At 42.9% G+C, this 15,240-nt stretch overlaps 1 protein-coding gene across 2 annotated transcripts in view; it reads left to right on the top strand.

The window, feature by feature from the left end:
- Positions 1 to 2,928: 2,928 nt before the first annotated feature.
- Positions 2,929 to 15,240, top strand: part of Sema4f (sema domain, immunoglobulin domain (Ig), transmembrane domain (TM) and short cytoplasmic domain, (semaphorin) 4F) — a 30,157-nt gene continuing 17,845 nt past the window's right edge. The window contains exons 1-5 of one of the 2 annotated variants that reach the window (XM_013034596.1): positions 2,929 to 3,155; positions 5,965 to 6,116; positions 6,746 to 6,805; positions 7,033 to 7,131; positions 12,459 to 12,552. In XM_013034596.1, coding sequence (XP_012890050.1) covers positions 3,008 to 3,155; positions 5,965 to 6,116; positions 6,746 to 6,805; positions 7,033 to 7,131; positions 12,459 to 12,552 — 553 coding nt within the window. In that variant the 5' untranslated portion in view covers positions 2,929 to 3,007. The remainder of the gene's footprint in view (positions 3,156 to 5,964; positions 6,117 to 6,745; positions 6,806 to 7,032; positions 7,132 to 12,458; positions 12,553 to 15,240) is intronic. The other variant, XM_013034597.1, reaches the window with a different exon arrangement.

The raw sequence follows: 15,240 nt of genomic DNA, 5'->3' as shown, positions 1-15,240 counted from the left end.
CTCCTAAGCATTTTATGGGCATTGCTTCCTGTAATCCATACTAAAACTATGTATTATACCTTATACTTATAGGTATTATATCTTATTACTGTTCATAATAGCACAGCATTACCTTATCCACAGAATAGATACTAGAATACTTCATAGTGATAAGCTAAAACTATATACACCCCTATATAGCTAAAAAATCTAAAATAGTGAAAAACTCAGTTTTCAAAAGAATAAATCATACTATTTCATCTATACAAAATTCAAAATATTACTAAAGAGTAGATAGTTCAATACAGGAGAAGTAAAAAGATAAGTTTGGGAAAGGAGACTGAGAACATGAGTGGTATTTTGTTGTTGTGGAGACAGGGTCTCCCTATGTTTCCTAGGCTGGCCTAGAACTCATGATCCTCCTGCACAAGGATTACAGATGCACACCATCACACTCAACAGTATTTATAAGTGTTCTATTAAGTTATACAGTAATATATGTCTTTTCCTTCCTTCTGTCCTTCTTTCCTTCCTTCCTCTCTCCCTCTCTTCCCCCTCTCTCTCTCTCCCTCTCTCTTTTTCTCCCTCCCTCCCTCTCTTCCCTGTCCTGGGGCTTGAATTCAGGGCCTGGGCACTGTCCTTGAGTTTCTTTTGCTCAAAGCTAGCACTCTACCACTTGAGCCACAGTGCCAATTCTGGCTTTTTCTGTTTATGTGGTACTGAGAAATTGAACCCAGGGCTTCATGTATGTTAGGCAAGCACTCTACCACTAGGCCACATTTCCAGACCCTCCTTTATATTTTTCTAAGCACAAAATAGTTCATAATAGAAGGAAAATAAGTACTATTAAAAGAAAGCTGTTTTTACATAACTGTTCTTAAGCAGTGAATATATAAAAATCTGAAATTAGCTGGCTTCATCTGAATTTCAAGATGTCAATCTTAAAAAATTAAGAATGGTGTTTGGTCCTTCTGTTCTTAAAACATATTGATAAAAACAAGAAAATCATTTCTTCCCTTGATTTTTTTCTTCACACACACACACACACACACACACACACACACACACAGTTATCTCCTATTAAAGTGGGAAAAAAAGTTGGAAGTGGAGCTGTAGCTCAAGTAGTTGAGCACTAGCCTCAGGGACAGTTGGGGGACAGTGTGTAGGCCCATAATTCAAAATGCTCTAGGACTGGAAAACACCAAGCAAGCTAGTAAACAAACAAAACTCCCCAAAAACTCAAAACCTAATTCTGAGCTAGGTATAATGGTGCAGACTTTTAATACCATAACGCAGAATGTGGAGGCAGGAGGATCCTGAGTTCAAGGCCAGACTGGGCTACAAGCAATACTCCAGCTCAAATAGATAAACAAACCAGATGTTGTGCTAGTAAGAAAAAACACTCTCAGACAGAAGACTTTGTTATATGTCACAGTAAAGGTGCGCGCGCGCACACACACACACACACACACACACACACACTGTGTGAGACAGCACTGGAGCTTGAACTCAGGACTTGGGAACTGACCCTTAGCTTTTTTCGTTTAAGGCTAGACTCTATTATTTGAACCACAGCACCACTCTGGCTTTTTAGTAGTTAATTGGAAAGTCTTAAGGACTTTGCTGCTCTGGATGACTTTGAAATACAATCCTTAGATCTCAGCCTCTTGAGTAGCTATGATTACAGGCATGAGTTACTTGTGCCTGTCTAATGCTCCATTTTATTAAGCAATAGTTTTGAACTAAGTCATTCAATTTTAAGTATAAGTGCCAAGATGGAATGACACTACATTTTGCTTATAAGAGTGAGCAACCACCATCTGCCAGCATACCATGAGGCACAAACTGATCATTTATTTGTGTCAACAAATAATTTTACCTGTAAATATATCAAGTTATATCATAAACACCAGACACACAAGCTCTATCACACCAAAAGCATTCTCCTTAAGTGAGTATGTGACAGGTACATTAATGCTATCAGCATAAGCCACAGTGAAGAAAATGGCCACTTGCAGTGGCTCAAGTGGTAGAGCGCTAGCCTTGAGCTGAAGAGCTGAGAGACAGCGTTCAGGCCCAAAGTTCAAGCCCCATGACTGACAAAAAAAAAAAAAAAAGGAAAAACAGAGAAAATTGCCACTGTGAAGAACCTGTCTCTGTTCTCATCCTCCAGCTCCCCATGTTGGAGACTCCAGTTTCTCCTACCCATGGCACAAAACTCACTTAGAACTGATGACACTCAACTGCTCTGCATTTGTCAACTGTACATTAAGTGCCAAACTTGTATGATTTCCTACAGGGACTTTTCCTTGCCTTCCTATCAGCTCTCTGCCTGTGCCTCTCCCATAGCTCTCTGAACTCTGCATCCTCTTTCTTCCTTTCTTAGCCCTTCTGTAACAAACACATATGTTGTTATACATTAATAACATATTAGTTAAGATTGGACTGAGAGACCCTGTGATTGCCAATTGCTACCAGGTGAAATTCGTAGTATTTCTCGTATTAAAGCCAACAAAATTGACATAGCTTGGGAATTTCTTGTTACTCAATAAATTCTGACCTTGTGGAACAACACTAGCGTGTCCAGTCCACCTGTTTCTGACATAGCTCGCCTGGCATAATGTTTCTGAGAAATTTGGTGTGTACTCATTTATCCACTAATGGAGATACCTCTTTTCTCTACTAATATAGGTACAGACATTTGAGTTTGAGGGCAGAGCAAATTCCCTGCCCTTCTCTTGCCGCCCACTTCCGGGGCAGAAATGTCTCCCTACACCTGGATGTAGCTCCGCCTCCGCATGGGTCAGGCCTCTCTCTCGTCCCGCCTCTCCTCAATCCCGATTGGCTAGGGGAAGAAGCTAGTCCATAGTGGTCCTTTCTTTAGGGGGCGGAGCCTGGGTGGTTTCATCCAGCCTTTGCAGGCCGAGCCGCCACCGTGGGGATGTGAGTGGGGTTGTAGCCAGCGGCGCCTGGGCCCAGGGCCGAGGTGGCTGGACGCGCCCCACCCGGCAGCCAGGCGGAGCCAAAGATGCTGGCCCGTCACGCGCGGCCCCGCCCGGGCCCCGGGCCGCCTCGGGTCTGGCCCTTCCCGCTGCTGCTGCTTGCAGCGGTGCTGAGAGGCCCGGTGTCCGGCCACGTACCCCGCTCGGTGCCCAGGACCTCGCTTCCCAGCTCCGGTAAGGTTGGCAGCCCTCGCCCTCAGCGATTCGCGCCAGGTCCAGGTTCCGCCCGCCGCTACCTTCCTAACCCGGGGGTCCTCTGTGCAGCGCGCTGGGTGTGCTGCGGTGCCCACGCCCCGCCGGGACCCGGAGGAGACCCCCTACTCCGTGCTGCTTTATTCCATCCTCACCCTGGGCCTCGATCCTCAGCATCCACGGCACACCCAGATTGCTTCTGCAGCACCTGATTTTCAGAGCCTTCAGATCCTTCGGATTTGGAAGCCCAGGAAAGGCATGGGGGCTTTCTAGATTGTCTATTTCCAAGTCCTTTCTGCCTCATTTCCCTACACCTCTGTACATATCCAGGAATTCACTAAAGCCCATTTTTACTTCTAAACCTCTCATTTTTATTTTTTATTTATTTCTTATTCTGCCCACCTGGGTTCCCTAGAACCCAGAATTTCTGTCATCTATGGTCAGTTCAAGCCTTCAACCTCTTATCCAACCCTGTTACCTTGCCCACAGACCTAACCTTCCTTGTCCATTTCCCAGTTCCTTCATAGTTCAGGCACTTGCTTCCATCTGCCCATTCTCAGATTCACTACTACCCTTTAACTTCCTCACTAGTTCTTGCTCCCTCTGCCCACTCTGGACATTGCATGCTGACAGCCCATTCAATGAGTTGATTAGAAGTTCAGCTGTAATGATTTTTGAAAAGATGTGGAAGATGCCAGGAAATGTCAAAAGGTTAAAAGTAGCCATTCACCCTTTAGACCCTTTGCTGATGTGGATATGAGTGTGCCATGACCTTGTTTTCTTCTTGGTGGGTACTGAGTGTAAACCCCGTGATAGACAGCAACAGTGAAGGCAAGAGAACACTTGTTGGCAAAAACGCACAACTAGGTAATAATTTAGAGCCAGTGACATTTAGGGATGCTGTGAATCCAAAAGGCAAAGCTGTGGTCAGAGCCTGGGGTTTCAATTTGTGCTGGGAAAATAGCCACAAAGTAAGTTAAGGTTGCCAGGCTGAGTTAATGTCCAGGAATTTAGAGAGATCTAGATAACTAGGTAAAGCTGTGATGGAAATATGAAAGGAGTTTGGGCAATCCAGGGCTTCTCTAATCATGAGAGAGATGGAAGGGTGTAGCAGCACAGAGTTGAGTGTGGATATGGTAGATTGGGGTAGGTGGGGCTTACATAAATGGACTGATGGCTGGCTGGGTATCTGAGCAGAAGAAATAAAGCAGAATTGCATTGGTTGCATGGGTATGGTCCCCAGAGACAGTGAATTAATGCCAAATTATTTGCTATATCTTTAAATAGACATATTTTGAATGCTGATCTGTGACTTAAGATTTTTGGAAAAATGGAAGGAAGAAAGGGATCATTTGTGAAACATATGATGTCAGGTGCTTTCATGTATGTTATTTCACTTAATTCTCCCAACAACCCTGAGTGGCAGTGTTTACAGATGAGGAAGGTAATGTACAGAGAGGGGAATGACTTAGGCAAAATCTCATAGCTGGTAAGTAGAAGAACCACATTTAAACACAGACTGGTCAAATTCTGGAACATAAAAACTCTTTCCACTATATACCCTTTATATTTAAAAGGAATGAGGGGTGTGTGTGTGTTTGTGTGTGTGTGTGTGTGTGTGTGTGTGTGTATGTATGTATATGTATAGAGCGAGGGAGGTTGAGGGTGTTGGGTAAGAGAAGAGGTAGACTTTATTGTATTGGTAAATGAATGGAACATTGCTGGGCATATTGAACATTGCTGGGCATAGTGCAGAATGCCTGTAATTTTAGTCTGGAGGCTGAGGCAGGAGGATCAAAAGTCCTAGGCCAGCCGGGTTCTGGTGGCTCATGCCTGTAATCCTAGCTACTCAGGAGGCTGAGATCTGAGGATCATGGTTCAAAGCAAACCTGGGCAGAAAAGTCTGTGAGAATCTTTAGCTCCAATGAACCAGCAAAAAGTTGGAAGTAGAGCTGTGGTTCAAGTGGTAGAGCTTTGAGCTGAAAAGCTGAGGGATAGTGCCCAGACCTAGAATTCCAACCCCACAACTGGAAAAAAAAAAGTCCTAGGCTAGCCTAACCGTATTTTATAAACAAAACAAAGCAAAATCAACCCCAGCAAACAAAACCAAGTAAAGAACAGCAAAAAGCAGTGAAACGACCTATATAAAAAGAAGTTATTATTAAGCAGTGCTTAAAAAATAAATTAAAGATATTTTCAAATTATGTACCACATTGCTATGAATAGAAATTACAGGCTTGCTGGGTGCTGTTGGCTCACACCTGTAATTCTAGTTATGCAGGGGGCTGAGATCTGAAGATGGTGGTTTGAAGCCACCCTATGCAGGAAAGCCCATGAAACCCTTATCTCCAATTAATCACAGAAAAAGCTGGAACTGGTGCTGTAGCTCAAGTGGTAGAGTACTAGCCTTGAGCAACAGGAGCTTAGGGACAGTGCCCAGGTCGAGTTCAAGGCCCAGGACTGGCCCCCCCAAAAAAAGAAATTATAGATTTAATATTTATGCTGTTATTAAAAAACATTCTGTTTTTATAGAAAAGGTGTAATTGCCTGGGTTTTGCACTAAATATTCTGGCTTTCTCTCTATCTCTGGGGATGTATATATTGTTGACCCATTAAAGCTCTGCTTTTTCCCCCTAATGGTTGCCACATAAGTAGCATTTGGAAGAAAACGCACAAAAATTGGCCCTTCTAGCCAATTTTTGGCCAAAAAAAGAAGCTTGGCTGGTAGACCCAACCTTTATGAAGTGATGACTGATAATATTTTCTCCTTTTCTCCCTGTCTTCCTGCCAGAGGTGGATTCCTATCTCACTCGATTTGCTGTCCCTCACATATACAATTACACTGTTCTTCTTGTGGATCCTGCTTCCCACACACTTTACATTGGCGCCCGGGACACCATCTTCGCTTTATCCCTACCTTTCTCAGGGGAGAGACCCCGCAGGGTGAGCAATGAGAGTGTGGCAGATCCTAAACCCCATGGCATGTGATTAGGTCTATTGTTTTATGGGCAGTGGATGGGGAGTTTCATAATAACCAAAGATATAACAATGATGATGGTAGAAGGGGAAGATTACCTCCTTCTTTGGGTCAGCTGATTGTGATGGGGGAGCCTTGACTGGGGAGCCTCTGAGAAGAGAGGTTCATGATGATGGGGAAGAGGCCACAATGACCAGTTTCAAGTGACACTTGGCAGAAGGTATCATTAGAATTTTAATACTCTAGGGCCCAAGCTTTCGAAGTTTTTGACCACCCATTTGTAAAAGGTCTATTCAGATTCTGTATACAAGTGTGTACTAGTAGAAACTTTTCTTGAAATACTATTGACTTTTCCTGTATGGAATACACTCTGATATATTCTAGTTCATTAAAAAACATTTGTGATTACACAATTGATTTCATTATTCATTAGTGAATGGGAGCTTCTAGTTAGAAAAACAGTGCTCTAGAGCTATCTCAGAAATTCACAGCTTGCTGGCGGTTGTGAAATTGTCTTATTTCCCCTGACTTCAGGGGAATTTTGGTAGAAGGAATCTGGGTAAAACTTCCATGTTTCCTTTTTTTCCCCTCCCAGATTGGCTGGATGGTACCTGAGTCACACAGACAGGACTGTATGAAGAAAGGCAAGAAAGAGGTAGGTGTGAACCTGGACCCTGTCCCAAATGCCAATTGAGCCCTTGCCCCAGCTGGGACTTGGTACCCTGTAATGCTCCTATCCAATGAGCCCAGGTAGGGATTCTTAACACCATGCTTATCACCCATCATACTTGATCCCAGAGCTGCCTCTAACTGTCTTGACCCTACCTTGCCTTTCCTTGTACCTACCTGCTGGTTCTGATTCTAATCATCTTTAACCTCCAGGATGAATGTCACAATTTTGTCCAGATTCTCGCCATTGCCAATGCCTCTCACCTCTTCACTTGTGGCACCTTCGCTTTTGATCCGAAGTGCGGGGTTATTGTGAGTGACAGAGGGTAGGAGGAGGGGGAGAGGGGACCTGCATCAGTGTGAATTAATTGGGGGGTGGTGGGTAGGAGGATGGAAGGGTTTTCTGTGAGTTACCATGTTGGGCATGGTTAAGACAACCATTGTGCATGATAAGCATTGGGGTTAGGGGATGTTGTCATAAGGAAGAGCCTTTGCCTGCCCCAGTGGAGAGTAGAATGGTGAGGGTACTATAGAAGGTGAGATATGTAGAGTATAGAGCCTATTGTAGTAGGGTGGTAAAAGGAAGTTAGGTATGCTGGTTGGGTTGAGGAGAGGACAAATCCAAGAGAGACAGAAAATTGTATTACCCTGTGAATGCTTTGGCCAGACAGTCTGGGTCCGTGCCTGATTCTTCCTCCTTATAGCATGTGACCATCTTACCATCTTTCCTTACCTCCTCTGCTAACCTCATTCTGTATAGGCTGTGACTTTGTGCTCTCATGGCTTCTGATGTCACTACCCACTAATGTGATAATTGCTGCTCCACGCTCTGGATCTTGTTTTCAGGGTGGATATCCTGTCAATGATATTTTCCTCTAGATTAAAAAAAATGCTGTTGTTGCTGCTGAAGGCAAGGCTTCACTACTCTCAAACCCAGATAGTCTTGGGAGATGTTTATTCCCCTAATAACATCTATTCTAGTCATTGCCATGTAATCCCGGGGATGATGACCTTTTTTGAAGTTTCAGCTTTCCCCATCAATTATTGTCCTCTGGCAGCACACATTTGTCATTAGGCTCTGGGATGAGCAAAAAAATCTTCTCCCATGCTGTGTTCAGTGGAATGACAGTTCCTCCCCCTCATTTTGTGCCAGTCCTGGGGTTTTAACCAAGTGCCTGGGCACTATCCTTGAGCTTTATTGCTCAAGGCTAGTGCTCTACTACTTATCTCCATTTCTGGCCTTTTTGGTGCTTAATTAGAGGTAAGAGTCTCATGTACTTTCCTGGCCAGGCTGATTTTGAACTGTTATCCTCAGATCCCAGCCTCCTAAGCAGCTAATATTACAGGTGTGAGCCATCAGCACCTGATGACAATTCTCCTATTGATTCTAATCCTTAGCTATAGATTGGACCCCTTTGCAAACTGCAGTAAGCCAGCCATCTACCTGGATCTAGTAGTGTGGATCTCCAAATGTCTCTTTGTTACAGACCATCTTCCTATCTTTAATTTAAGATTCTCTAATTGTATACACTGAATTACTTCAGTCAATCTCTCCAGGCTGCCTTAGGGTTAGGTGTACTCATGTTAAATCTTTCCATAATGTGGGTGAGGAACTCCTTACAAGAATTTGAATGGCTCCTAGGAAGTTTCCCAGTTCAGGGCAGTATTGAAAATAGGTATATCCCATAAGGTAATGTTGAGGGACTAGTTTCCCTGTTATCACCAAGCTAATGGTGATATTTATCCAGGCTTCATAGGTGTAAGGATTCAGTTAGATTTGAATATCAGAACCATGACTTTAATGTGAATATTCCTACTTAGTTTCCTAGGGCTTTATCTCCTTCCTTAGTCCACTGATATGGGACCTAGTGGTAGTTAGATAGTGCTTCTGGACAGAAAACATTTTGGACCTATTCATTAGATCCCTATCCATTCTTGAGGGACATCTGCAGTGAAGAGGTTCTGTGTCCTATATACCTGCTAGTTAAGCTTCTCTGGATTTTCCTATCTTGCAGGCTCATAAAATGAAGGACCATTCTTGGGCCAAAGCTCTTTTTTTAGGAGAAAAAAGTTGGCCATGTTGGCTCTTCAAGCTACATTCAGAGCCTGCTTATAGATTTTTGGATGTTCTTTTCTGTCCTTACCTGTTTTATTTGGCTCTGCAGACAGTATAGCTTGTTCGGAGTAAAATGTGGAGATTCTTACAGAAAAGGAAATTCAAGCACTGGATTTACCAGCTGCAACAATGGAGTCCTACTTTTTAGTGTCAGCTTGTGAGACATTGGAAGAAAATGTTTTCATTTAATTTGTTGAGGGAATTACAGAAAAACGTTAGGCTTCTAGCTACCACCATGATCACAACAATTAATGACCATTCAGCTGGAATATCGTTTGTGGCACTCTTAATACTAGGTATTTTATATTCATGATTAAATTTAGTTGTTATCATTTACATCATGATAATTTAAATATTATTTGTTCCTATTTTATAAGTAAGAAAACGGAAGTTAAGAGAAATTAGAAGCCGGGTGCTAGTGACTCACGCCTGTAATCCTAGCTACTCAGGAGGCTAAGATCTGAGGATCATGGTTCAAAGCCAGCCTGGGCAGGAAAGTCTGTGAGACTCTTACCTCTAATAAACCACTAGAAAACTGGAAGTGGTGCTGTAGCTCAAGCAGTAGAGCGCTCGCCTTGAGCTGAAGAATGCAGGGCTGTGCCCAAGCCCAGAATTCAAACCCCATGACAAAAAAAAAAAAAAGAGAGAGAGAGAGTAATTAGATAACATTGTTTAAGATTATGTAGCCAGCAGAGGCAGAGACAGAGGCAGAGCCAAAATTTCAGCCTAGGTTTGTCTGCCCTTACATTTTATGGCTGTTTGATTTAAGCCAGAGACCACCTTTCTTTTCCTTTTTCTTTATTATCTGAGAGAGGTCTTGTATGCATTCTATTTTTCTTGACCTAGGACCATTTCCAGCCTCAGTGTTCAGTGAGAGCCTTCTGATCTGACTTCGAGCTTGAGGGACTTTTCTTCACCACAACTTATTCTGAGAGACTGCCAACTAACACACCAACATGATCATAATTCAATGAAAAATCTCAACACACAGAGAGAATATAGTGGCAAAGTCTTGCCACTTACAGACCCCACTTCAAGGTCATTTTGATCCCACAGTAATCACATGTAATGAATGGGAAGTTCACTCTTTTGAAGGTCAGGAGGCAAAATGACACAGTAATACCTTTGGTGGGGGGGGGGAGTTGGCATGTGGAATTTTAAGGGACAGGTAGATAATCGGTCTCTGTGAAAAATTCCAGCTGTTGAATAAAAATGTAGCTATATAGCAGAAGACAACAGACTCAGAGAGTTTAGGTAATGATTTATAGAAGGGCTGGATATATAAGAACGAATAAGATATTTGAAATAGGATGATGGATAGATAAGATACAAATATTAGGGCTAGAAAGGAGAAGAAGGAGATAGGGGGAGACTACAAGGAAGATGGAGTTTCAAGAGACAATGAATAGAAGACCATTTTGAGATAGTGAGTCAGAAAGGTCAAATGGCGCATCAAGAGTGAAGAGAATGAACTTAGAAAAGGCATGGCTTTGTCGTGTTCGGTGAAAGACAAGGGAGCAGTTTTCAGCATAGAGATGGGAAAATGTAATTTGTGATTGAGTTGGGGCAGAATGAAGGTCTTTTTGAAAAGTAGTGGAAAGTAAGTCATTTGGGTTAGAATTTTATACTCTACGCAATAGTGAGCCTTTTGTTCATTTGCTCACTTTTGTTCATTTGTTCAGTTTTGTTCAAAAGGCTATGATCTAGTCAGTGGGGGGAATAAATTGCTAGACAGCATGCAGGGTGGGGAACATCCAGCCCCTCGGGCTATATAAGACTAATCATTAGGTATGTGTTGAGACAGACACTGGGCTTCTTGTAAGCTCTTGTTGGTTGCCTATGCCTGGCCCATCTGCTTATATTGATAATTTTGTATGGCTTCTGAATGATGTTATAAATATCCAAATGGACCTTGGAAAAATAAAGATGAAAGGTTCCCCACCCCCAAGAGGTTATTGCCATAGATAAGGATAAGAAGAAAGGCGACCACAGCAACTATTAACTGGGTTTTCAGAGTGTCCAACTCCCTTGCTACTGTAATAATCAAATCATCATCTTTCTCATCCGGTAGGATTGCTCCCACAGTCATGTAATTAGAATTCTTATGCCCTGTGAGATATTCAATTCCAGGAGGCTCTTTTGACCCTGTGTCCTTTTTTGGTGAGATTACATCTAATTTTAATGACCGTCTTTAAGAGTGTCTCAGTTGGCAGGGCGCTGGTGGCTCATGCCTGTAATCCTAGCTACTCAGGAGGCTGAGATCTGAGGATCGAGGTTCAAAGCCAGCCCGTGAGACTCCTATCTCCAATAAACCACCAGAAAACTGGAAGTGGCGCTGTAGCTCAAGTGGTAGAGCGCTTGCCTTGAGCTGAAGAGCTGAGGGACAGCGCCCAGGCCCAGAGTTCAACCCCCACGACCAACAACAACAACAAAAAAGAGTGTCTCAGTAAAATAACTGAGCAAATAGTATACTTAAGCTCAGAGGATATGAATCTATGTTTCTTATCCACCTCTCATTAAAGTAATATGTCTATTCCAATTTTTGAGCTAGAGATAGCATGTCTGGCATTTCCATACCATATCTTTGATTTCCAACTGGTCATAGACTAGTGGCTAGAACCTAGATCCTCTCAATCTTTTTTTTTTATTGTAAAAATACCATACAGAGGGGTTACAATTACATGAGCAATGAGTACATTGCTTATCAAGTATTGTTGCCTCCTCCTTTGTTTCTCCTTCCCATCCCTTCCCATCTCCCGATCCTCTCAATCTTAAGCAGAAATCATCCTTGATTTCTATTTTTAGATAATACCTTGAGGCCTCTTTGTGATAGATGCTAGACTATAGTATCTTCTGGATAGTTCTAGTGGAATTCTTACATATTTCTCCTCCCACTCAGGTCACTCCACCCCTCTAGAGCCTCTGGAAGAGAAAGATACTTACCTATTAAACTTATATTCTCATTTGAGCTTCAGGCATTCTTCACCGACCTTGCAGAGTCTCTTCTCTCTTGGATGGATATCTTTGCTCATGTCTTTCATCCTTGGGGTTGGTCTACAAGGAGGCCCCAGGGGGCTTCCAGCTGGTCACTAGTGACCTGCACTTTTCTTTGTCCTTCTAAAGGACTCCAGTCCTCAGGAGACTGCTTTCTCCCTAGTCCTCTTTGTCACATAGTACATTCTGTAGCTAGTTACAAACTACAATTCAGCAGAATTACAGAGGAAAGATCTATATTTCATCTCTTAGTGTTTTCTAGGGCCACCCTACATGTTCTTTCAGAGAATGTGCATGATAGGTATTAGGGTGATTGAGGAAAAAGGAATAAGCTTATGAGAAAGGGATAGCAGAGCTGGAAAAGAGAAGTGGGTGGGGGGTATCAAAAGTAGGTGACTGAATGATAAGGGGATGGTAGGGGGATGGGCGATGAGTGGAAAGTGAGTTTTCCTTCATCTGATTATCTATATACTTCTCACCATGCTCCTTCCCCATAACCCCTAAATCAACTGCCCCTTCTGGTCTGTAGGATGTGTCCAGTTTCCAGCAGGTTGAAAGACTTGAGAGTGGCCGGGGGAAATGTCCTTTTGAGCCAGCTCAGCGGTCAGCAGCTGTAATGGTTGGTGAGTGGGGAGAGACAAGAATGTGTGATTTCTTGCTCTAATTACCTCCTTCCTCAACCCTGCTATTGGAATTTCTGTGTCCTTTTTTTTTTCTTGGAATGTCTATTATTCCCATGTCTTTTTGGCCTTTCCTGTTCTTCCCTGAGTGCCTGTGATGCTTGCTTTTCCCCATATTATTTCCCCCAAAGATCTCTCTAGAGAATGTGGCCTTTGTACCCCTAGTGTGAATATTTCTTCTGTTAACCTCATTTTCTTTCTTTTTTTTTTGGTCATGTTTATTTTTTATTTATAAGAGAAATCCACTACAATGAATATTGTAATAAATTTAGGAAAAGCCTGAAGAAAAAAAAAATGTAAGTCTAAGCTGGGTGCCAGTGGCTCACATCTGTAATCCTAGCTACTCAGGAGGCTGAGATCTAAAGAATCATAATTTAAAAGACTGTCCCCGATGCTCTTATCTCCAATTAAATAGCAAAAAGCCAGAAATGAAGCTGGGCTCAAGTAGTAGAGCACCAGCCTTGAATGGAGAAACTAAGGGACAGGGCCCAAGCTCTGAGTTCAAGTTTCAACAACAACAATAACAACTTCCTCCTCCCCACGCCAAAAAACAAACAAAAAAAAAACCTTCCAGAAAAATGTATGTCTAGAATAGCTATGTCCCAAATAACTTTATATTGTGATGGAAGTGTTATAGATCTTTATTGTCCAATTTGCTAGCTACTTGCTATTGTTGCTGAGACCCTGAAATGTAACTAGTATAATCAAAGGAAAGAATTTAAAATGTAATTAAATGTAAACAGCTTCATATGTCCAGTGACTACCATATTAATGCAGGTGTAGGATAACTCTACTTAGAAAGCCACTGCCAGCATTTTAGGATGTTTCCTTGTAGGGCCCCCTTCCTTTTTTTTTTTTTTTTTTTGCCAGTTGTGGGTCTTGAACTGGGCTCTGGGTGCCTGGGTGCTGTCCCTGAGCCTCTTTGTACTCAAGGCTAGTGCTCTACCACTTTAAGCCACAGTACCACTTCTGACTTTTTATTGGAGGTAAGATTCTCATGGACTTTTCTGCCTGGCTGACTTTGAACTGCGATCCTCAGATCTCAGCCTCCTGAGTAGCTAGCATTACAGGTATGAGCCACCGGTGCATGGCTTATTGGCTAATTCTATAGCAGTCAGAAAAATTATTTTGTACCCTAAAACCTGCATTTTAGGTCAGACCAACCCACATAAAACCTTCCAAATCCAGCTAGTTGTTTTCTTGTGATAAGCATAAACAAGCAGGTTAATGGAAGTTTTATGTGTATATTATAATGCTTTTCTTTCTTTCTTTCTTGCTTTTCTTTTCTTTCTTTCTTTCTTTTTTTTTTTTGCCAGTCATGGTGCCTGAACTCTGGGCCTGGGCACTGTCCCTCAGCTCTTCAGCTCAAGGCTAGTGCTCTACACTTGAGCCACAGCACCACTTCCAGCTTTTTCTGCTTATGTGGAGCTGAGGAATCCAACCCAGGGCCTCATGCATGCAAGGCAAGCACTCTACCACTGAGCCACCTTCCCAGCCCCTCTTTTTTTTTTTTTTTGGTCGATTGTGGGGCTTGAACTTTGGGTCTGGGCGCTGTCCCTCAGCTCTTAAGCTCAAGGTGAGTGCTCTACCACTTGAGCCACAGCGCCACTTCCGGTTTTCTAGTGGTTTATTAGAGATAAGAGTCTCACAGACTTTCCTGCCCCAGCTGGCTTTGAACTGTGATCCTCACATCTCAGCCTCCTGAGTAGATGGGATTACAAGCATGTACCACCAGTGCCCGGCTATAATGCTTTTCAGTGTTAATACTACATGGATATAATTTTTTTTTTTTGGTCGGTTGTGGGGCCTGAAAGCTGGGCCTGGGCACTGTCCCTCAGGTCTTCAGCTGAAGGCTAGCACTCTACCACTTGAGCGGCAGCCCCACTTCCGGCTTTTTCTGCTTATGTGGTGCTGAGGAATCGAACCCAGGGCCTCATGCATGTAAGGCAAGCACTCCACCACTGAGCCACCTTCCCAGCCCCTACATGGATATAATTTTGAATTTTGTCATTTAACTTCTTATAGGAGTTTCTGTAGTTTTGGGGAACAGGAGAGTAGTTGAGGAAAGACTTTTCTCTGTAACAGCCTAGGCTGGCCTCGAACTTGACATCTTGCTTTAGCTTCCCAAGTGTTGGGATTACAAGCAGACATCACCATGCCAGGCTTTAACATAATTTAAAATACTCTATAAAGAGAATTTTTAGGCTAAGTGCTAGTTGCTCATGCCTGTTATCCTAGCTACTCAGGAGGCTGAGATCTGAGGATTGTAATTTAAAGCCAGCCTGGGCAAGAAAGTCCATGAGATTCTGGTCTCCAATTAACCACCAGAAAATTAGAAGTGAAGCTGTGGCTTAAAGTGGTGGAGTGCTAGCCTTGAGTGAAAGAGCTCAGGGACAGTGCCCAGGCCCTGAGGTCAAGCCCCACAACTGACCAAAAAAGAAAAGAAAAGAAAAGAAAATTTAAATGCTACTATATTTCTAAGTATACCATAAATTAAATAATTCCAAATTGTTTATAGGTTATTTTTTTGGGGGGGGTCCAGTTGTGGGGCCTGAACTCTGGGCCTGGGCACTGTCCCTCAGCTCTTCAGCTCAAGGCTAGCGCTCTACCACTTGAGCCACAGCACCACTT

Source organism: Dipodomys ordii, unplaced genomic scaffold (genome assembly GCF_000151885.1).
Source record: "Dipodomys ordii isolate 6190 unplaced genomic scaffold, Dord_2.0 Scaffold192, whole genome shotgun sequence".
NCBI lineage: Eukaryota > Metazoa > Chordata > Mammalia > Rodentia > Heteromyidae > Dipodomys > Dipodomys ordii.
This window is presented reverse-complemented; position numbering and strand designations above follow the sequence as displayed.